General features: G+C 51.8%; 1 protein-coding gene across 2 annotated transcripts in view; it reads left to right on the forward strand.

Annotated features, from left to right (window-relative positions):
- Positions 1-21929, forward strand: part of PAX5 (paired box 5) — a 136840-nt gene that overhangs the window by 81886 nt on the left and 33025 nt on the right. For both annotated transcript variants that reach the window (XM_074856358.1, XM_074856356.1), the window contains one exon: positions 17762-17863. In XM_074856358.1, the coding sequence (XP_074712459.1) occupies positions 17762-17863 (102 nt within the window). The remainder of the gene's footprint in view (positions 1-17761; positions 17864-21929) is intronic.

Raw genomic sequence — 21929 nt, forward strand, 5'->3', positions numbered from 1 at the left:
AAATGCAAAAACCAAAATGCAGTGGAAAAAACAAAATGTCACTGGCATTTCCTCAAAATACAAATTTCCTGGTTTTGAGCAGCTTGATGAAACTGGCACATCTACCAACAGTGAGGAGCATCGCTTGTGGAAATCCCAGGAGAATCAGCGGGGACAAGGACTGCCTGTGCTGCCACGGACTTGACACCTGACTTGGGATTTTCACATAGATGTGGCTGAACAGTGAATTCAGTGAGGGCATAAAAGGAGTATCAGGGTCCCACTGGAGTTTTCCTTCTTTTCATCGTACATCCTTTGTAACCATCTAAATTCCTTGAGCTTAGCCCTGTGATGACACTGTACCTTTTTTGAGCACTAACTCCTAAAAAAAGGGCTTGTGCCTCAGCAATGTCCCTCTAAAGAGGGGATGTATGTGGGTTATTCCCTCCCCAGCAGGTTTTGTTTCTGCCAGCTGCGGGTCCAGACCTGGTGCCCTCCCCAGAGACGAGCATCCTCCGTGGAAGGCTGGTCCTGGACTGCTGGGGCTTGAGGATCTGCAGGAGGGTGGAGGGTTTGGAACAGCATGGTCGAAGCCAGACAATGCTGCTGCAGCTGCAATAATTGCAAATTCCATAAGAGGCGTGGGATATTGGGGAATGCAGATGAGACTCCCTTTGTCAGCAAATCTGGGTTTTGGTGCTAAACAGAGGGCTTGCTTTTCCTCTGTCCGTTAATATTGTAATAAAGATGGAATACGGACACAAACGGTTCCCAGGCACTGATGTGGTCTTGAATAGGTCTGGTAGCTGCTCACTGCTGAGCAGAATCGTGTTCTCTGCTGCCGGGCCTGCCTGTGCTAGCCAGTACAGGCAGACTCAAACGTGTCCTGGTCCAGATTGGTCCCATGCTGACGCAGAGACAGCCAAGTGGACGGGGTAGGCACTGGATCAGAACTAAATGTGGCCTGATCTTGCCAAGCCAGGGCTTCACCCAGCCGAGCCTGGGTGGCAGAACTGCCCCTGGACCTGGCAAGTGAGGGGCAGCTGTTGTAAAAACAAGGGAGCACTGACAATAATCTGTGTGGCAGGGGTGCGTGGGATAAGCATCCCATACGTCACACACCGTGTGTACGCCAGGGTGCAGCGCTGTGAGGATACGCGATGCTGTGGGGGGTGCAGCAGGTCTTGCAGAGGGGTGCGGGGGTGGGATCAGCACCTCAGGGCCAGGCGCACCCTTGTCCATCATGTGAGGGTTTGTTGCTGCTTAATGGGCTCGGGGGCGCTCTGCCACAGGCTGCTTTGTGCAGCTCACTGCTCAGGAGATGAATTTTGTCCGTACTCTGGGGTGTTCACCAGCTGCAAATCTCATCAGCCCAGGTTTTAATTGGAGAAGTTCTTAAGTTCTTAAGATATTGGTGGACCTTTCTGTAGATGAAGTAGCTCTGTGATGCTCCTTGGGTGTGTTACGGACAGTGGCTTATAGAATCACAGAATCATCTTGGTTGGAAAAGCCCTTGAAGCTCCTCCAGTCCAACCATGAACCTCACCCTGACCGTTCCTAACTCCACCAGATCCCTCAGCGCTGGGTCAACCCGACTCTTCAACCCCTCCAGGGATGGGGACTCCCCCGCTGCCCTGGGCAGCCCATTCCAACACCCAACAACCCCTTCTGCAAAGAAATCCTTCCTAAGAGCCAGTCTGACCCTGCCCTGGTGCAGCTTGAGGCCATTCCCTCTTGTCCTGGCGCTGGTTCCTTGGCTCAAGAGACTCATCCCCCCTCTCTGCACCCTCCTTTCAGGGAGTTGTAGAGGGCCATGAGGTCTCCCCTCAGCCTCCTCTTCTCCAGACTAAACCCCCCCAGTTCCCTCAGCCGCTCCCCATCACACCTGTGCTCTAGACCCTGCACCAGCTCTGTTGCCCTTCTCTGGACACTTTGGTACTGAAGCAGTGAAGTGGACTTGCCAGTGCCTTGCCAGTGCGTGGTGTGTGCTCAGTAGAACCTCAGGTTGTTGAGGTGGTGGTGGCTGAGGAGCAGGAGGTGGCCCTGTGAGCCCCAACGGCGGTGCCTGCACTGTGCCCTCTGCTGCCCTCCACCCCCAGTCTGCCGCTGGGCTCATCTGCTGACCCTCATCTTCCCTTTGCCTCCGGCTCCTGGAAATGGACCCGCCAGCCATTCAGCCCCCTCAGCAGCTCAGCTCCCTGTGCTTGGCCCCTTGGAGCGATGCAAAGCCGATGCTCTGCTGCATGATGTCACCTGAGCATTCAGAGGCCGCAGGGTGACCACCTCCATGCTTTCCTCTGAGAAGCATCGTAGGTGGCTGCTCTGTGCTCCTCTCACCACGGCAGAGCTCTGGGGGGGCTGAGCACCATCCTCTCACCCTGGGGAGGGGGCATGCACAATGAACCTGCAGCCCCCAATGCAGGGAAGGCACCACCATTGCTCCCAGGCACTGCCACCCCCATCCTCGCCGCCTTTCCTCCGGCCCGACCTGGACCTGGCACCTCAGCAGCGCGAAGGTGTCGTAGGCAGCGGGGACCCGGCAGTGCCACTGTGGAGGGACGCAGGGCTGGAGGCAGCATGGCATTTGGTCACACTTTGGCCACGGTCTCTCCTCCCCCCTGGACCCCTCAGGGCGACGGGGACACCCTGCAGCTTTGCTCAGCATCTCACCTGCCCCCGCAGAGAGCAGGGCAGCTCTGCCCCCGTCATCAAGCATGCTGTCCTGAAGGGACTCTTCTCTGACCTTTGTAATCATTCCTGTCCAATCTCTCTTCATGTTTTCTTTTAATTATTTTTCCTTTTCTTCTCTCCCTCTCTTTTTTCCCCCCTAAAACTCCACCACTCCTCTCCAGTGTATTAAGGATGTGAGTGAAATTGATGGCTGGAATGTCTCAAGTCTTTATGATGATGAATGACTTTCACTGCCAAAGCTTTTATTGTCTGTGATTTGGGAAGAAGGGGAACTGATTTATTGTGGCCAACTGTCATGCCATTTAATACAGTTATAAATCCTGACGCCATGACGGGCACCGTGGGCTGGGGACCTCCTCTGGCCACTCTCCCGCCCCACTTTTGTCTCCCCGGTCACCATCCTCGTCTGTGCTCCTTGGAGGGGCGCAGGCAGGGGGACATTTGAACCAGGAGCTGCCACGCAGAGGGTGTTGGCCGAGGGCCAGGCAAGCCTGGTGGGGCTGCAGTGGGGGAATCTCCCACCCCAGTTTGGGAGCAAAATCCCATCAACTGCTTTTAACGTGGAAGAGCCCCCCAAACCCCAGACTATCCGCTTTTCCTGTGCTTCATGCTATACGGGAGTCGCAGTTCCACATCTTGTTCTGTCCAGAACTCACTGGAGGACACTTTCCATAAAGGAATCTATACGTTTATTATTTTCTGAACTACCTGGTGCATCACTTGAGCCTCACATCTGGCTACATTATGGGAGATGCTATCTGCCCACCAGGCAGCTGGGAAAGAGATGGGACTTAGAAATATTTGGTCCTGCTGCTTCACAGGGCAGATGAAAAAATGCAATTTTGTCTTAAAGTGATTTCAAACGAGGTGTTTCAGGTTCTTTCAGCTGAAGAGAATAAAATATTTCAAGCTTGACAATAAAAAATACTTTGATGGAAAAATGCTGAAACCCAAGTATGTCAACATTTCCACAGCTTCACCTTTTTCCATCACAGAATCCAGGTAAAATGCCTGCTTTCAGCTTTCCATCTTATTCCAGGATAAAAATAGCATTATTGAAATATCAGAAAAATCACACTTGGGTTGTCGATCTGGACTTTGTTGAGCCCTAATTAAGATGTTAAAATCTAGAGTGTAAATATTTTTCCTGTGAGGAGCAGAAAACTGCTGATGACATTAGCAATGATCCTTAGATTGGAAATGTCTCCATCTCAGATTAATTCCAGATGCAGATCATAAATATTGATTCATGCGAGATGGAAGATTTCAGCATGGGTTTAACGTCTCTGCAAAACAGACCGGTGGAAGCTGTTGGTTGGGTTTTTTTTCCCTCCCTCTGCTTCTCTGGCAAGCTGAATGACTGATCGCCAACACGCTCCCCTCTCCCCCGTCCTGGATGCGCCAGTGGGGCTACTGGGTCGTGCCCACCCGTGTCGGTGCTCGTGGGGCTCCAGGCTGGACACTCCGTGGCCCCGAGGGTGATGCGACCCGCCGGCGCGTCCTCGCTCTTTGGGGTGGGCGTTGGTGAAGGGTTTCCAGGGTCTGACTTGGGATGCGCGCGGAGGCGGATTTGCGTTGGCTCCTGGGCTTCTCCTCCTCCTCTCACTGCTCCCAAAAGCCCTCTGGATGTCACTGCTGTCCTTTGCAAGGCATCTGGAAACCCACACCCTCCTCTTTCGCCCAGTCCCCTGGCTCAAAGCCCCTTCCCCACCCAGCGCGGGGGTCTCGGCAGGGACCGGGGTCTTGGCAGCCCGCCAGCACGGGCTCGCCTGTCTCCTGGACCCTCCACAGGCCCTCGGACCCGGGAGCTGCCGGACTGGGAGGAGGAGGAGGAGGTGGGGTCCCCAGCCCGCTGCTCCTCACTCGACGCCGGAGATGCTCCGGAGTGGTGCCAGCACCTTGAGGGCCTTTCTGTGCAGGTGGCCAGCAAGCTGATGTCACAGCCCGGCATCCCCACGGTACGGGGACCTGTAGGCTGTGCGCTGCTACGTCTGAATTGTCTACGGGCAGTGGGGTCTGTCGGCCAGGCTCTGGGGTAGATCTTGGGGTCGTAGCCTGAGGAAGGATGCTCTCCCTTGGCAGCAGCTCCTCCATCCTCAGGCAGCTCCTGGCATGAACTGGAGAACAGGGGTGTGTGAGACCACTCACCCTCCGCAGGGCTGGCTTTGAGATGTGTGTTAACTGCTAAATGTTTACTAAACGTGTGGGATTTTCATTTCTTGAGGGGGTAGAAGTTGGAGGCCAGCCACTTCTCCCCACACGTATCCATTAGTTTTCAGGAGCATCTGTGGCTCCACAGTAAAACACTACCAACGCTCTTGTTTTCATCCTGTAGCTCCTAGCATGGTTTTTTTGTTTTGTTTGTTTGGTTTTTTTTCTTGTAGCTCCAGTGTCTGGAGTCCTGTTACAGCAAGAGGAGTTTGTAATTCTTCACAAATTGATAATAGCTTTCTAGTCCTCTTGGTTGAGAGGAGAGGCTGGATAATAGCTTCTGGGTGTATGCAAAAATTCAAGCACTGTAAAAGAAACAAAAGGAAAAAAATATTGTATTTAAACATTTTATGGTAACTTGATCGCTCTCACGATTTTTGTAGTGTACTGGACAGCTACCTCTGCATTTGCAGGGATCCCTCAGACCACAAACTTCTCAGGCTGCTGATCCTCTTGGTCATCTTGCAGCTTTCCAGCAGCACAGTGATTACTGTAGAGACAGTCTCACAGAGCCTGCTGTGCTGCTCTTATTAGAAGTATTGCTGTGCTGCAGAAAGGAAACAACAATAAAGGGAATATGTTGCTTCTGCATGCGTTAAGAGCACTGATCAAACCACATGAGATCCCATTTCAGACATAATGTGCATTGGAGGGCAAAATTAGATTGAGAAGTAAATGGAGCCTAAAATTTCCATAGCTTTATTCGTCAGAAAGCTGTTTCATTGCGTGGTTTAATTCTCCTAGTTCTTTCATTCATTGCGTGTAGCGTGCTGGCTGGAGTACATTTTAGAAATAATGGGATGAAAAAAACCATCTTTAATTTGGCAGTGGTTGTGAGGTGTGTAAGGGCCATTCAGACCTGAGATGCGAGGGGATATGAAATGCAGAAGCATGTTGCACAGCAGCAGAAAAACAGCCAGACTGGCACTTTCTGCATTTTAACAGGAAGAGGTGTTTTGTTTTGGGAGGGGTTCGGGGTTTTTTTGGCTTTTGGTTTTGGTTTCTCTTGCATTTATTTAAATTCTGATCTATCTGAAGTTGGTTTTATTATTTCTGTTTTAAAGTTTCATTGCATTGCTGCTTGTGAAATACACTGCACAGTGAACTGCACTCGTCCGAAAAATAATATTTTCTAGGCTAAGATCTGCCATGGTGGTAAGCCCATTATTTTTATGTGAGATTTCTTTTCGCTCCCCTTTGAACATGTCTGTTTGACAGGAGGAGGCTAACTGGTCTCACAGATAAGGAGACACATGGGTTTTTTTGCCTTTGAAGGCAACACTTGATGTCATTTCCAAACTAATGCAGATTGCTGAGCAGAGCACTTGATGTGCAGTGAATCCCTCTTGAAACAGTGGAAACTGCGGGTCGGTATAATTGGGACCAGTGGTCTGACCAGAGCTGGAGGAGAAACCTCTGCACGCCTCTGTCCCATGTACACCTTCGTGTGCCCGTCCTTCCAGGATGCATTTCCCTCGTCAGTGTTCCTTCCAGAGCCCGCGGAAGCTGGCTTGGCTTCCCTCATGCTGCTTCATCAGTTCCCACGTGCTAATTGTCTGCAACGTTGCCTCTTCCCATTGGATTACGAGCTGTGGAAGCGTGAATGAGGAGACGTGCCTGTTCCAGGCTGTTACCAGCAAAGTCTCAGTCCCCTCCTTGCTGTCACCTGGGTCAGAGGGACTCCGCTTCTCACCTTTACACTTTATCTCCATATAAAGACAAGGTGTGACCAGGCCCAAAACTTGTTTGAATATCTCCATCAGTTTCAGTGATAAGTACACGGTGGTCTCATCTTTGCGGTCTCATTTTGCCTGCCAGCAGGCCCTGTCCTGTTGGAGCCAGGACAAGCCACTTTCCTCTGCTCCTGAAATGGGGTCTGGGGAAATGCTCCTCCTCCATGCTGGTGGAGGGACTGAGCACTGGATCAGGAGCCAGAGAGGACTCAGCTGAGCTCGGGCTGCCAGGTCCTTGTGCCCCCATAGCCCTTTTTGGGGTCCCCATCTTGGGCTGAGCACATGCAGGGTCCAGCCCCCCTTGGCTGTGGCAGAGCCCTGCGACCCTGTGGCTGCTGGCGTGCGCCGAGCTGAACTCAAAGCTAAGGCTGGAGGGAAAGGGTTTTCCTGCCCTGTGAAAATATTCAAGATTTTGACTTTTTTTCAGGTCTATTTTGTATTAAAAATACCCACCAGATTGGGGGAGAGTTTGACAAGTGAAAGTAGTAATCAAGGTAAAAACAGCTCAGAGCAGTGTACACCTCTTGTTTTTATCTGGACCACTTCTTACATCTGTCCTCAGTAGCTTACATTTTACATAGAAAAGTCATTCCAAACTTGAAAATGGGATTTTTTTTTTATTTAAAGGAAATTCAAATGTTCTAACATCCGCAGAGCTTTTCCCAGGAGCTTTTGGAGTTAAAATGCCCAGATGAACAGCCTCGCTGTTTGCATAAACTCCAGGTTCCCACAATTCAACTTTTTTGGGGGCATTTCTGTCTCTTAATGAAAAGGTTTAATTAAAAAAGGTCTTGTCTGTCTCTGGCAGAAAGGTGGGATGGCTCCGTGGTCTGCCGCATCCTCCTCGCCGCAGAGTGCCCCAGCGCCTGCCCGGTCCTGAGCTGCGCAGCTTGCTTTGCTTCCCTCTTCTTTTTTCTTCCCCTGATTTTATTTAGAGCCGGTGACGTTGAATCAGGAGCCCTGGAAGCACTGGCTAGAGCCAGCCGCGGGGTTTCACCAAGGGGCAAACACGCACACCCAGGGTTGATGATGCGGGGACAGGCGAGACACCCCAGTGGCACCCCCAACCTGGAGATCATGGCTTGGCGACCTAGGGAAGCCGTGTGCTCACCCCGTGCTGCTGAGCCCCCTTTTTCCACACAGGACACGCTTTTCCCACACATCACCGTGCTCGAGTGAGTGCCGGGTGCAGTGGTGAGCCCAGCTGCAGACTGGGTTTGCCAACGCCTGCCTCTTCATCCCCTCCTTTGGGAGTGACTGTGCTCCTCAGGAACAGACGCGTTCACAGGTTTTAAGCACACGGGGGCCACGCTTAAAGTCCCAGGAGTTACCACGTGGGCTGTGCCAGCAGACTGCAGCCTGCCCGAGGACCATATCCTGCTCCGGCTCATGCCCATGCGCTGCTTGTGCCCCGCTGCTCCTCCGCTGTTCTCCAGGCAGGTGTAGGAGGGGAAGGACCCCACAGAAGGGATGTAATGGATGTATTGATAAAATGCCGCTGCGTGTCCTCCCACAAGGTCTCTTCCTTCTCGCGCTCACCTCCGCCTGCCCTCCGTTCCTCTTGGTCACCCCTTGATAGATGAAGTGCCAGCAATGGATAGTTGTCCTCTCCAGAGTCGGTGGTGTTGTGTACCTGGAGTGTGGTGGGACCCTCGCCATCTGTCTGCCACGCTTCCCCACATGTCCCCACGCATCCCCAAATCTCTGCACACACAGCTGGGCACCTGAGACCCAACCATGCTGTCCCTGGACAGCCAGCATGGCCTCTAGCCCCACGCTGAGCTGGACGAAGAGAAATCCTGCCAGGCATGGAGATTTTGCTTACTGGGAGCCAGGGAAGGGTTAAATTATGCTGATGTGTTTTAGTACGTGGCTCATTGTTGGCCACACAAGAATTAGGGTGGGGTGGGTTCTTGTGGAGAGTTGTCCACCTAGGGCATCTTTTCTGAGTCTCCACACAGGCGTCCCCTCCAATACTTTGTGTATGTGTGTGTGTGTGTGTGTGTGTGTGTGTTTGTGTTAAATGAGGGGTCAAACCGGGGCATTCTAACCTTGCACGTGTTACAGGAGGGGAAAGAGACCCAGGTAGACCTGAGTCTAAAGACCTTGACCTTCAAGGTGGGAAAGAGACCCAGCTTGAAGGTCAAGGTGGATGACGTTGCAGCTCATCTCAAGTCTGCAGACAAAGCCTTCTCATACTAGCAACCCTAAAGAGTATGTGAAAAACTGGATTGTTGGGTTGTTCATAGGGTGCAAGATGTGCACAGCTGCAAGGAAGAAGAGACAGGAGCTTTATGCAGCAGCAGCCAGAAGAGATTGCCCAGAAGAGACAAGGGTGAAGGCAGAGCACTCTGCAGCTCCAGGACTCTTGCTTAGAAATTGAAGAGAAACCAGACTGGAGTATTTGTCTGTGCTTCTCCACTGCATTTTTGCTCTACCAGAAAGTACCGTTCTTCCTTCTTTTTTCTTTTCCCTGCCTCTTTCTTTAAAAAGTGTGGTTGTGTCAATGGAAAGAGTAGCAGATACACCTGCTATGAAGGACAGCTCTGGACTCCTCCAGACATCTGCTGCTGCCTTGCAGATGAGGAGAAAAATAGACCCACATCTGCAACCCCTGTTTCAGCGCAGTGTGCTTAATCTGAATTTTATGGCTTTGATAGCAGATTGCAGTGCCGCTGTCACAAGCCCTTGCAGCCCCAGTCACGGTGGACACTGCGCATTTCAATACCTCCTCCACTAATCTTTCCCCCACTGCTTCCGTTCCCTGGCTGCTAATTTCACGCAGGCACTTAAACATGATGGATAATTGTGTTCTGCTTATCAATGTTTAATTTAAGGGCTGTTCCATCTGACCTGGATGCCCTCTGCAAGAGCTATGCCTCATTATTGATTTCATGGTCACACCTGTGACATTACCTGCTTTGTAGGAAGTAGACTTTGACATTCCTGTGAGGCTTTGGCAGCCAGAGCTAATTGTCAGAAGAATAATCGAGTCAGCAAAATCATTACAGGTGATCTGTGTGTTACCACTGTTTTATCTGCCTCTAATTAGGTGCAGGAGAGGTAACTCATCGCAGTAAGCATGCCGCACTAGGTTTGATGTCCACAAATAGAGCTAGATGAGCACAGGAGGGAAGTTATTCATTAACAGCGGCGTTTTGGTGTGTCGGGGTCCGGCAGCATCTCCTTTCCCAGCATAAGGGGATGAGATGTTATCCCGCGGGCGTTGCTTTGGCAGGATGCAGCGTCCGAGCCGCGTTCGGGCAGGACCAAATGCTGGGACACCTGCACGGCGGCTCTGGGCCCGAGGTAGTGACGATGGATGTGCCGTGCTGCTGTTGTGCCAAGTGTGGGGTGGTGTTTCGTACACGATAAACACAGATTATTTTTTTAAGATGTGCTCATTTCTGGTTTGAGGTGCTCCACTGCCCTGTGCTGCTGCCCCAGGCAGACTCTGGGTGTGACACACGTGTCCCTGGGTAGTGGGGGGAGCAGGAGCCAGGTGATGGATCTTGTCAGGTCCTTTTTCTGCTGACAGGATTGTGTGTTTGGCCTAAACATTTTCTTTAGGATAATGACTGAAGAAAAGCAGCTAGCACTAATAAAATCTCCACTGGGTGAGGGGAGAGCTTTTCTAAGTGACAGCTGGATTTTTCAGAAGAAAAGTCAGTTCTGGTAACAGGTTTGACTTGAAATAGGGTGGAAGTTTGTGTTTACTTCCCAGAGATGAAGTGGCTCCCAAAGCTACTATCTGCCGATTACTTGGTTTTTACTCTGGTGTTAAGCGAGTGCATCCCTGACTATGAGGCTTCACTCCCTCACTCTGGGGTAGCCACATCGGGAAGGCTGCTGAAGCCCCTTGATAGAGCAAGTGACACGTTCTGGGTCCTGAGGGCAGCAGGACAGTCCCCAGGGGTCCCAGTGGCCGAGCAGCATTGGTGCAGGTCCCTTCCTCTACTAACAACGTTTGTGGGCGCTTGGCAAAGGTGATGCCACATTCCAGGGCCAGGAACTGGCTCTCAGGGTGTTCTGGGTCTGACTGAGCTGGAATTGGTTTTCCCCTGTAGCAGCCCTCATGGTGCTGTGTTTTATGTTGGGAGCTGGCGGGGTGTTGATAGCACACTGGTGGTGTGGCTACTGCTGAGTGGTGCTTACACAGCACCAAGGCTCTTTCTGACATTTCCGCAGTGGGACGGGGTGGGCAAGATCTTGGGAGGGGACACAACCAGGACAGCTGACCCGAACTGACCAAAGGGATATTCCATACCATATGATGTCTGATCAGTATAAAGCTGGGAGAAAGGAGGAAGGGGGGGGGGTCACCCTTGGTCCTCCGAGGCAACCACTACGCGTATTGGAGCCCTGCTTCCTGAGAAGGCCCGACATCGCCTGTTCATGGGAAGTAGAGAATAAATCTGTTTTCTTTTTTTGCTTCCACGTGTGGACCTTTGCTTCGCTTTGCTTATATTAAAACTGCTTTTGTTTTACCCACAAAGGTTGGGGTTTTTTTCCTATCTTATTTTCTTTCCCCTCTTTGCCCTGTTGAGAAAAAAAGGGGAAGGGGGGGGAAGTGATAGAGCGACTTGGTGGGTACCTGGCATTTAGCCAAAGTCAAACCACCACACAGGGGCAAGGGATCTCGGAGATGGCACGAGGTCTTTCCAGAGGGAGCACAGCCAAGAGACGAAGCCAATCCATCTGCCTCAGCCACCTTTTGGAACTGTTTTGCCTGTTCTGTGGATGCGCTGCCGGAGCCATTGCGCAGCATTCCTGCACCAAGCCGGTGTCGGGGACTGCTGGGTGAGGGGCTGCAGACCTGCAGAGCGAATGGGATGGTGCTGGAAGCCCCTGCCCAGCTCCTTACACAATCCTGCGGGCAGGTCATCCCTTCATCTCCACTTTGCTTAGCATCAATCAACTTGCATTTTTAACTGGTTTCTGGAAAGACACAAAGAGTTGGGTGAGGCATCAGCCTCTGTGTGCAGCCAGGGGGGCAGGTCCCTGCTTTGGGCAGGGGTAGAGAGCATGCGGGTGCGTGAGATGGACCCTGGGGAGATGCTGGTCTCTACTGGGGGGTGCTGGGCTACCTTGGGTGGCCATTTCAGGCAGGGTAACACCTTGCGGTGATGCCTGTGATGAGGGTGAGCGGGCATGGGGACCTGCCAGCACCGCCAGGCTGGCTTTCCCAACACTGCCGACCTGTTGGTGTTGAACCTTTGTCTCTGGAGAGGTGGGGTTACCCCATGAACCAAATGCCTGATCGGTGACCACGCTCCTGAGCCAACAGCAGCTTTGCCTCTGCCCTAAGCGTGGACTGGCGTGTGAAGGCTCCGTTTGCCTCAGAGAGGAAAATCACTGGCCCTTCTCTTGCCGGGGATGGTTCTGAGGCAGCAGCAAAGGGGCTCTAAAAGCCCCCTCCCCACCACCTGAACCCCCTGCATTTTCTAATGTATCCTTTGCAGTAATTAATTACCTCTCCAGTGGGTTCATTTCTTTCATACCGTTACTGGCAATCAGTTAGATAAAGGGAAAAAACACGTTGGTGCCCTGTGGTATTGAAAGTGAAGGGTTTTCACACTGTCAGGGTAATGAATTCTGCAAGGGTTTGAAGCACCTGAGCTTGGGGAAGTCCTCGTGTCATGTGTCTGGGAGTGACAACCCCCAGTGGTTAATTACTGCCATGGATGAGAGCTGAGCTGATAGCAAAATGAGTTAATTTCATTAGTAGTTAAATTTGAAGTTAATTGGATTCACGTTTACACACAGTAGTATACAAAGACATACTTGCAAATGCTCTTTGCCGCCTTTTTATTTTATTTTTTTAAAAAAAGGTAGACAAACTGAAGAATGCTTCTAAACTGCTCCCTCATTTTTTGTCACCAGGTTTTGGAGACAGGAGAGTCCTTTGCTGCCTCGTGCTACTCTTTGGCCCAGCCAGTCTCGGGCAGCTTGTCCTGCAGCAGGGACATTTGCCAATGTCTGAGCGCTGCTTGCCACGTCTGCTCGGCGGGGTGTTGCTGACCTCTCCTGCAGCTGGTGGCAAAATAGGTTTTTTTATGGAAGAAAATTATTTATTTACACTTTTTTTTTTTTGGGAAATGATAGTTCGCTTTCAGCGCGAGCGCGCTGCCAGCTCCTGGTGAACGGAGGGACCGGCATTTATTGCGTATCTTCTGTATGCAGAGCCAAGCCCTTTGACACGAGGCTGCGCCCTCCAGTCCCACAGTGCCAGTTGATATTGTTATTGCTTGGCATCATTATAGCCTGGTTTTTGGAGTAGTGCGGGACGATTTCTGACAGGCATGTACCTAAGACTGGAAATCACGTGCAACTTTTCATCCCCGTAGCAAGCTCACGGTTGTTGTGTATGTGCACAGATGTCTGTAACAGAGGAATTTGCTCCGCTCCCCCCAGCACTGGCTCCCCTGTCCCCTGGGGTACCTTTGCTCTCCAGCTACATGGTCCCCAGTCCCTCTCCGGACAAGTCTAGCTGGCACAATGTCAGGTGTTTTCAGTTGGATCCTTGCAGGGTTTTGGTGCCAGTGGTGCACAGAGTGCTTCGGCCGCTCAGATCCCCGGGGCAGCCCTGGATCTGTGGTGTGGACAGTTGTGAGCCCGTGCCTGTGCTGTTGCCATCCAGCGTCACACCGTCATGAGTCAGTGCTGGTAACCGCTCGCTGCTACCTGCCTGCCCGAGGGGCTGCTTGGCCCGTCCTTGTTGCAGCTCGCCTGGGTGGGAAGAGTGTTTGAAAAGTTACGTCACTGACTGTGCGGCAGCACTTTCAGTCCCTCAGACCAACAGCAGCTCACCAAAGGACTGGTGAAATTTTTTCTTCATTGGAAGGGCTGAGGGAAAGCAACTTGTCTGCAGCAGTGCTTAAAACCGAAAATGAGCTCCTTACCTCCATCTCCAGGATGGAGTTTTCTCCAGTCAGCCTCAGGTCTGCTCTGCATCTTTGCTTTTCACAGCGAGGTTATTTGCTGTACCTGTGTGATGCTGTGGCAAGGACTGTGGAGTGCAGGTAATCCCCTACTCACCTTTTTTGTCCAAACACCGCTTCTGGTGTTACTACTATTTCTATCCTGTCTCCATCAACCTACTTCAAACCAGTCCCTGGCTTAGTCGGTGTCCTGGTGAACGGTGCACTTCTCTCTCTGGCCTGTAGAAAAGCAAGGCAGTGGGGTGCCCAGAGTCACCAGCCTCACACCGCACTCGTGCAGTGGCAGCCCATCTCGTCAACATTACACCTGGCTGCTGGATGCTCTCCTGAGACTCCAGAATATTTGTTTTCTCCAGCTGAAGGTGCCAAATCCTCACCTCCTGGCCTTGACAGCCTGGGCCTGGGGTGTCCTGGGTGCTGCTGAAGGAAAAGGGATGGAGCTTTTCTCTGCTGCTGTGGTGGGAAGCATCTGTGGCAAGGTCACCGATGGAGGAGACAGCACTTGACTGGGACCCAGCTGTGATGGGGAAAAGGACACTGCCAGTCTCACTGCATCCTGCTCGAAGAATGTGGATCTATTCTGCCTTCAGTAACACAAGCACTGTGTATGATGTGTGTTTTGAACACAACCTGTCTTGCACAGGTCCTCTAGACCCTCTCCTCTAAGACATTTCTCCTCTGGGATCTGGATGAGCAAGACTCAGCAAGGTATTTGGGTACCCGAAGCTTCAGGCAGTGGCCTTGTAGAGTTGGCGCAAGTTGTTCTTGGAAGATACTGCTAGGCTCTGCTCCGGTTGAGCTTCTCCATAGGCTGGAGCTGGCAGCTGAGCTGCTCCGTCCTGCACGACACCAGTCCACCCTCAAGGAGTGAGGCAGCTCTGTCCGTGGCCGCTTGTGCCCCATCTCTGACTTCTGGCATCTAAAATAACCTTAAAAAAGCCCAGACCAAAGGCATTTAGGAGTAAGTGTGTCTTGAAGGGCCTTAGTCTCTATGTCTCTGTGCCCCACTGCTAAAATGTAGATATTTGTTTCTTCTTGGCAACTTTGCCTACATGAGTAGGATGGGAACACCTTGGGGTGGAGGCTGCTTCTTATCCTCTCTTTGTGCCTGGGTTATCAGTGTTTCTCTGAAATCATTTATTTCAGTGCAGTTGAAGCTTGCCAACATTGGAAAATCTCATAGAGATGGGGATGCTCCACTCTTTTTTGGGGAGGAAGCACATTGGGTGCAATTGAGGGGATGAGGTGGGGTTGCAGCACCTGCAGCTGTGGCCTTGGTCACCTTTTGCCAGCCTCCCTTGATCCGGTCCCTGCCTGAGGCCTGGCTGCAGTGACCCTGCTATAAAGTTTTGTCAGCAGATGCCAGACTGTTTAATTTGGAAATCAGATGTGATGGAAACCAGACCAAGCCTGTAGTACAGACCATGAGCGGTGTTGTCTTGATGGCGGAGGAGTGGAAATCCTACTTTTCTTGGTATTTCCAGTGGTGGCTCCATTGCTCAGTGCCCTTGACAAAGATCCAAACCATGCTGGGTGTGATCACGGCTTTGGAGAAAGTTAAAAATGTTGTAATATTCCAGTATATTGAAAAAAATGTAGGGATTTTTTTTTTTTTTAATAGTTATTGGAAAGTGAGGAGTGGGGAGTGGTCAGTGTGGAAGAGGTTGGGAGGGGAGCTCACCCACAGCTGTGGGCACCTTTAGGAGATGAGACTTCGGGCCGATCTGCGGTGAGAGCACACTGCCGAGGAAGGGACAAGTGGTGGTGTCTCTTCTTGGGCCTAGGGAGGGCTCCTGGGTGGTGGTACCAGCATGAGGTCAGGCTGTGAGATGCTCTTCTGCAATAGGGACAGCCCTTAGTCAAGGGCCAGTGCTCCCTGCCAGCGCTAGGGGTGAACTTTGCTTCTGTGACCAAATTTAAGTAGATCACAGATGCTTTTGCCTTCCCCAGGCTGTAGAGATGACATAATCAGAGTTTAGTTTTGTGCGGGTGAGAAGAAAGCAGGGCAGTGACGAGGGGAGAACATTTTAATCTAAAAGAGCCATTTTCTGCCTGCATTGAATAATTAGAATTCATCATGCCCTTCCGTAAGGGATCTGGCTTTCCCCTAGAACTGGAGAGCAAATTAATCAATTGTTTTGAACCTTAAATTCTTTCAGGATGTGGATGCACCATAAATATTCTGTAGGAAGGGCCTGAGAGGAACAGCATGCATCCCAATTTGTGGATGCAGAGCGCTGAGGAAAGTGGGGCACGTGCTGAGAGATCGCTGCAGCGATGCCCACATGCCAGGCGCTGCCGGAGCGTTTCGGCGCAGACCCCTTCATCTGGCGGGGGTGGTGGGGGAAGCGGCCTTCGTGGCCATGACCTGGGGGTGGTGAGCAGCAATTTGCAATAACTTAGCATTCCCGTCTCTCGTCTCATCAGATGAGGTCTCATTTCTTTGATGGTAACAAAAAAAGAAAGATTTTAAAATTTTATTTTTAGACCTGTTCAAAATGAAATCGTGGCTCAAAATCTCTGCCAACCAAAAAAGTTTAGAAGTGGGTTTGGATCATGGGAAAACATTTAGTTTTAACCTCTCCAAGCTCTAAAGACTTGAAAAAAATACTGTCATAAAACCAAATGCCTACGGAAAACAATTTAAACATGAGAATCTGTGCATTTCTTCTTGTCAGTGGCACTAAAATTGACAGTCATGTAACTTTTCTCATTGACCTGACATGCCACGTTTTGATGAAGGAACCTGTGCTCACAGTGATTTTTGCCAGTTAATGGGCTGGTTTGGGCCAACAGCTGTGGGGATCCCCTTGCTCCTCCCTGCCTGGCCGGGGTGGTGGGTCGGGCAGAGCAGCGCTACTAGGGGTCCCAGGATAGATGCTACTAAGCGCCTGAGTGCTCGTTGAAGGCAACTTTACCCGAGGATAATGATCTGCCCAAGGATGCCGTGGGAGTCCAGGAGACCAGGACTGGGCTCCAGGATCCCCTCTGGGATGAGGGAGTGGATCCTCCCTGGTGGGGTCACAGGAGCTTCCCTTCCTCTTGGTGGGCCACCTCCACCTACAGGAAACCTGGAGAGGGACTTTGTACAAGGGTGTGTAGCGATAGGATGAGGAGTAATCTGATAGAGGGTAGATTTAGATTAGATGCAAGGAAGAAATTCTTCCCTGTGAGGGTGGTGAGGCCCTGGCACAGGTTGCCCAGAGAAGCTGTGGCTGCCCCCTCCCTGGAAGGGTTCAAGGCCAGGTTGGACGGGGCTTTGGGCAACCTGGGCTAGTGGAAGGTGTCCCTGCCCTGCAGGGGGGTTGGAACTAGATGATCTTTAAGGTCCCTTCCAACCCAAACCATTCTGCAATTCCATGATTCTATGATTTCCCCAGAATCCTGCTGTGGGGGTGGTGGCTATCCCAGGATCCGTGTGTGCGATGTCACTTCTGCAGCGCTCTGCGAGATGCGCTGCCTGCACCTCCTGTCTTTGCTCCATGGGCAGTGACGTGTCCTGGGCAGCGCTGGGAGCTGTGTCTGGGAAGGGGGTGAAGAGGGGGCACCCCATCCCCCTGGTCTGGGGGCAGACGGAGATGGGGGACACCCCACAGCCTGCTTTCTGCAGGGTTATTTCCATGGAAGACCTGTGGATACTCGAATAAAAAGAAATATTTCTGCAGTCTAAGTAAAGAGCACTACATGAGGCTGTGTCTGCAAATCTGACCCTTCTTCTGGCACCATGGCAAACTATATTTTAAACTATCTTCACATCTCAATGTGTCTCATGTCTTCTGTTTGTTCTTTTTTTAATAAGAGATGAAACCATGTCCCGCATTGTATTTAGATCTCTGCAAACTGTCAGCCCATGCACTGTGATTTTCTGGAGAGTTTTCTGGAAAAGTGTCATTAACATCAGTGTTATTTCACATTTCGCTGTTTCTGACTTTGCAAATCTGAGCTTTGGAGGAAACTGGGAATAGGGGCGAGCAGCCAGAGTTCAGGCTCTTCCCCTTCCTGTCTCGCACTTCGTTGGAGCTTTGTGGCAGCTTATAGAGAAAGCAAAACTGTGCCTCCCCTCCCTGCCAGGCTGGAAATCCCACGCTGGCCCTCGCAGAGCAGTGATGACAAATGCATGGCTGTGTTCTGGGCGCTCGGGGAGATGTAAAACCGTGTCCGCTCGTCGCGATGCTCACGTGGTGATTTGTTGGTTTGATTCCTCAGGTCGAGAGCTGGCAAGCACAACCCTCCCAGGATACCCTCCGCATGTCCCTCCAGCCGGACAGGGCAGCTACTCCGCTCCAGCGCTGACAGGAATGGTGCCTGGTGAGTCTTCAAAATGGTGGGGAGGGGGTCGGGGGGGGTGGGGAAAAAAAATTAAAAAATGAAAGGAAAGGAAAGGAAAAAAACCAAGCATTTCAGGAGGAGAGCCGAGGCGAGTGCGAGGCAGAAGCCGCAGCGCTGAAGGGGAAAGGGAGGTGTGGAGCGGTCCAGCGTGGAGGACGAGCAGGCTCCTCGGCGCAGGAGGTCGTCCAGCCCATAGAGTGCCAGAGCGAATGGTTTGCACTGGGATGCTGAAAGAGTCCCCAGCGTCCCTTCTGTGGGTCTGGGGGTTGCTCCATTTTGGGCTGTGCCAGGCTCTTCCCGTTTGACACAGACTCTGCTTGAACCTGCCTGTTTTCTCCGAACGCTCCGCGTCCCTCCGTGCTGCCCCTGTGGTGAGGTCACCGGCCCTTGGGGGCTGGACATGTCCTGACTTCAACATTCCTCTGTGCAAAACTGTGCCCAGACTCCTGTGGGGACACCAAGTCATCCTCAGGACATGGTATTTCTGTAATTTCCTTCCCCTTTTGGAGCCTCGTGGTGAGAAATGCCGGGTGGCATGAGCTGGCCGGTGGCCAGCGGTTGCCTGCGTGGCCAGTGCAGCCAGTGTGCAGGAGCCCGGGGTGGGCAGGGCAGGGTCTTCAGGTGCCTAATGTCATTGGTGACACCCACTGTCACTGTCGGCTGTGGGTCTGTGGGTGACCCACGGTAGGATGGTGACATCAGGGTGCTGGCAGCAAGCAGTGCTGGAGGTCAGATGGTGCCGGAAATCAGCATTTATTTCAGCTTGAAAGAACTGCTGGGATTTGTCCCCAAGCTCTGCCTCCTTTGGTCTGGATGTGACAGAGGCTGTGAGGGAAAGCGGTGTTCTGAGGCCCAAATACATATGTTAAAAGTTATGAATCTGGCCACTGAGTATCATATGAGTTGGGGATTCTCTTTCTTTCCCCTATTGCTTTTCAACCCCTTCAGGTGATTTGAGACAGTTGTTTGGAGTCGGCAAGGTCAGAGAGTTACTGAGGAAAATCCTCCAAAGTGGGATTTCATCTGTAATCACGTGGCTCCAGGATGTGGTGATTCAGAAAAAAAATCCCCTCATAGTAGGAAAGTGGGAGTTGGCAACAGTGATTTGATGTCCACGCTCTTTCAGGGTTAGTCTTTGTTACCAGCCTTGATTATGTTCTGCAAATTGGGGTCTACCAGATTACTCAGGAGTTAAGAAAAAATCATCCACTTTATGGGTGTGTTAGAGTTAGGAACTGGCTATGGAAATCAGATCACAGGTTGTGTGGAAACCAATTTTTACCCGTAAAATGTAACCAGGAAGAGCTGCTGAGAGGGCATCAGATGCAGTTTGTGAGAAGTGAGAATAAAAAGCAAACACCCAAAAGCAAGCCTTGCTGGCAAAGAGCGTGAGGTTTGCTCCGTGTTTCACACTGTTTCGTGGACACGCACGTGTACAGACGCCGTTGTGGGTACATTTCTTCTGTCCTCAGCCAGGCCTGCCTGACTGCAACGGCACGGCCGGCTGCTCATTTCGGGTGAAGGTCTGGACTCGCATCATCTCCGTAGCACGACTGCAAGCTCTAATCACGCCTTAAAGCCTGGGGAGTGGCAGCCTGGGTTGGTCATGGCCGTGTGCAGGTGGGCAGACGTCCTGCCTTGCTGGTCCCCTCCTCTCCTGCCCAGTCCCTCCTGGGCTGGTTCTTCACCGACGCCGTGAGCTCCCCCCTCGCTCCTGGTGCATCCTCCTGCTGAGAGTGAAGATCGGAAAACCCGGGTGCATTGGATGCATCATTCCTGGTGAAGGTGGAGGTTGAGAGGCTTTTGAAAATCTTGTGGGAATCTACCGCCTTCTTTCAGAGCACCTTTCACTGAAAATCTGGCTGTGAGCACCAGTCCCTTCCCCAGCTAAGGGGAAAACTTGCTCTTCCTTCTTTTTTTGGGGATTTACCAGCTGCCAGGGTGGGATGGCAAAACTGCAGGACGTGGGCCTTGACAGTGCTCAGCCAGGGGAGGTGCAGGGAGGGTTCGGTGATGTAGAGTCGTCTGAGCTGATTTTCCTGGGTAATAGATTTTATTTTTAACTACACATAGGCTTGTGTGACCCATTATATTGAATAACTGCACTGTTCCTTTCACTGGTTCCTTTAATAACAACCTTCTGCTCCAGCTAGTGTGAAGGTCAGCTGCAATTCCTGTAGGTTCTCCTTCTCATTTAAGTGAGAATTTGCTAACTAGCATCCAAAATACCTTCTCAATCCTTCTTTGAGTCCTGTCCTTTGCAGGACCAGTTCCAGGCTGGGGAAGGCACCACAGTCCCCAAGGGACTGACTCTGACGCAGGTGCCGGATCTGGTCTGGTGCTGTTGGCACATCCCCGCTCGTTCCGAAACATCCAAATCGCTGTGCTGAGGGTGCACGTTTGTTGTACCAGGTCTCAGGGATTCATTTCACGATCTGCCGCTACCTTGTCGTAGTTTTTGGAGCCCCTGCTAGAAATGTGCTTCCTTGATAAGATTTTTATTCGTTAGCCATGAATTTCTGCTCGCAATTAAGCAATTGTGTGAGCTAAGTGCTTAGAGACGTGTGAGAAATATATACACGGTAAGACATAGGCCATGTTTTGTTGCATGCTTGTTGCTGCCACTATCGCTTGTGCCACTGGGGGTAAACCCCTCCCTCAAACGCGTTTGTCCCGCATCTGCCGGGGGTCTGTCACACACTGGTGGGGCCAGGAACCATCCAGCTCCTGGGCATCGCCAAGGTCTGTGGATTCAGTGTCTTGCTCCGATCTTGTCTCTTCTCCAGCTCTCCCGCTGTTCATCTGAACAGGAGAAGCTTCTTCCCCCACCAGCCCTGGGTCCTTCCCTGCTTCTCCCACAGGAACCTGTCCACGCGGCATCTCCGTGCCTGGCACAAACACCTGGTCTGTGCTCTCAGATCTCCTCCCTTGCTTCCCTGAAAAAACAGCCACTTGCATAGCAACGGGGAATTCCTTTTTTCATGTGGCTTGTGTGGCCCAGAGAATAAATTAATCAAATACTTTTCTCTAAAGGAACAGACCAAGTAAATATGTGGCTTCAATGTCAGCCCAGAGCTTTACAAACGGAGACCTGGCATCACTCGAGGCTCCCGTAAATGCGTTCCCTCTGCAGGTCATGGGCCCCGCAGGCTTCTCCTGCCCTTTGGTGGCTATCACCCTGTGAAGGTGACCAGAGAGGAGCTCTCCGGGAGTCACTGCAGTTCCAGCGGGCCACAAACAAAATGGGAAAACAATGGGAAAATAAGTGGTTGGGGTGGCCAAGCTTGGGGGTGGTGGTTAATGCCAGGCTCCCACCAGATGCTGGTCGCGCGTGGCGCTGCAGGGCACAGCCAAGGTTCCGTCCTGGTTGGCATCTTCATCCACAGCTGGGAAAGAGCTCACTGCGTCAGGTTTTCAGGCGATGCCAAACTGAGGAGTGCCGTCAGTATGCTCCAGAGTAGGGCTGCCACGTGGAGGCACCTAGGCAGGCTGGGGCAGGAGCGTGAAATCCAACAAGGGCAAATGTAAAATCCTGCAGCAGTTTTGCCACAAAACGGGCTGAGGACCGGCTGGCTGCTGGAGGGACCGCAGGCAGCTGGGCATCACGCTGCAGCGTGCGCTGGCAGCGAGGGCGACCAGCAGCATCCTGGCCAGGAGCTGGAGGGAAGGGGTTATCCCCCTCACTTGGCACTCACAGACTCGCAGTGGGAATGTGCTCTGGAGAGCAGCATGGTGCCACTGTGCAGTGACCCTCCTGAACATGCCCAGGACAGATACTGTATTTATCCAGGCCTGGGCGCTTAGGGCCCTTTTCCACGAATCAAGCACCCAACAGCAGGTTTTCGTGCTCCTTTTATACACAAAAATCAGAGGTTAGTGCTTTTCCAAACATGCCTTTTAGATACTTATTGGTCAGTGATTAACGTACAATTATAACACAGCTTATCTAATGCTGCTACTACTGCACGTGCTCAGGGGAAGGGTCTTCACCCACGCAGGGGGCTTTTTAACCTGGCGGTGTGGTTTTTAGTATTACAATGAAAGC

This window comes from Strix uralensis, chromosome Z, assembly GCF_047716275.1.
Source record: "Strix uralensis isolate ZFMK-TIS-50842 chromosome Z, bStrUra1, whole genome shotgun sequence".
In the NCBI taxonomy this organism is placed as follows: Eukaryota; Metazoa; Chordata; class Aves; order Strigiformes; family Strigidae; genus Strix; species Strix uralensis.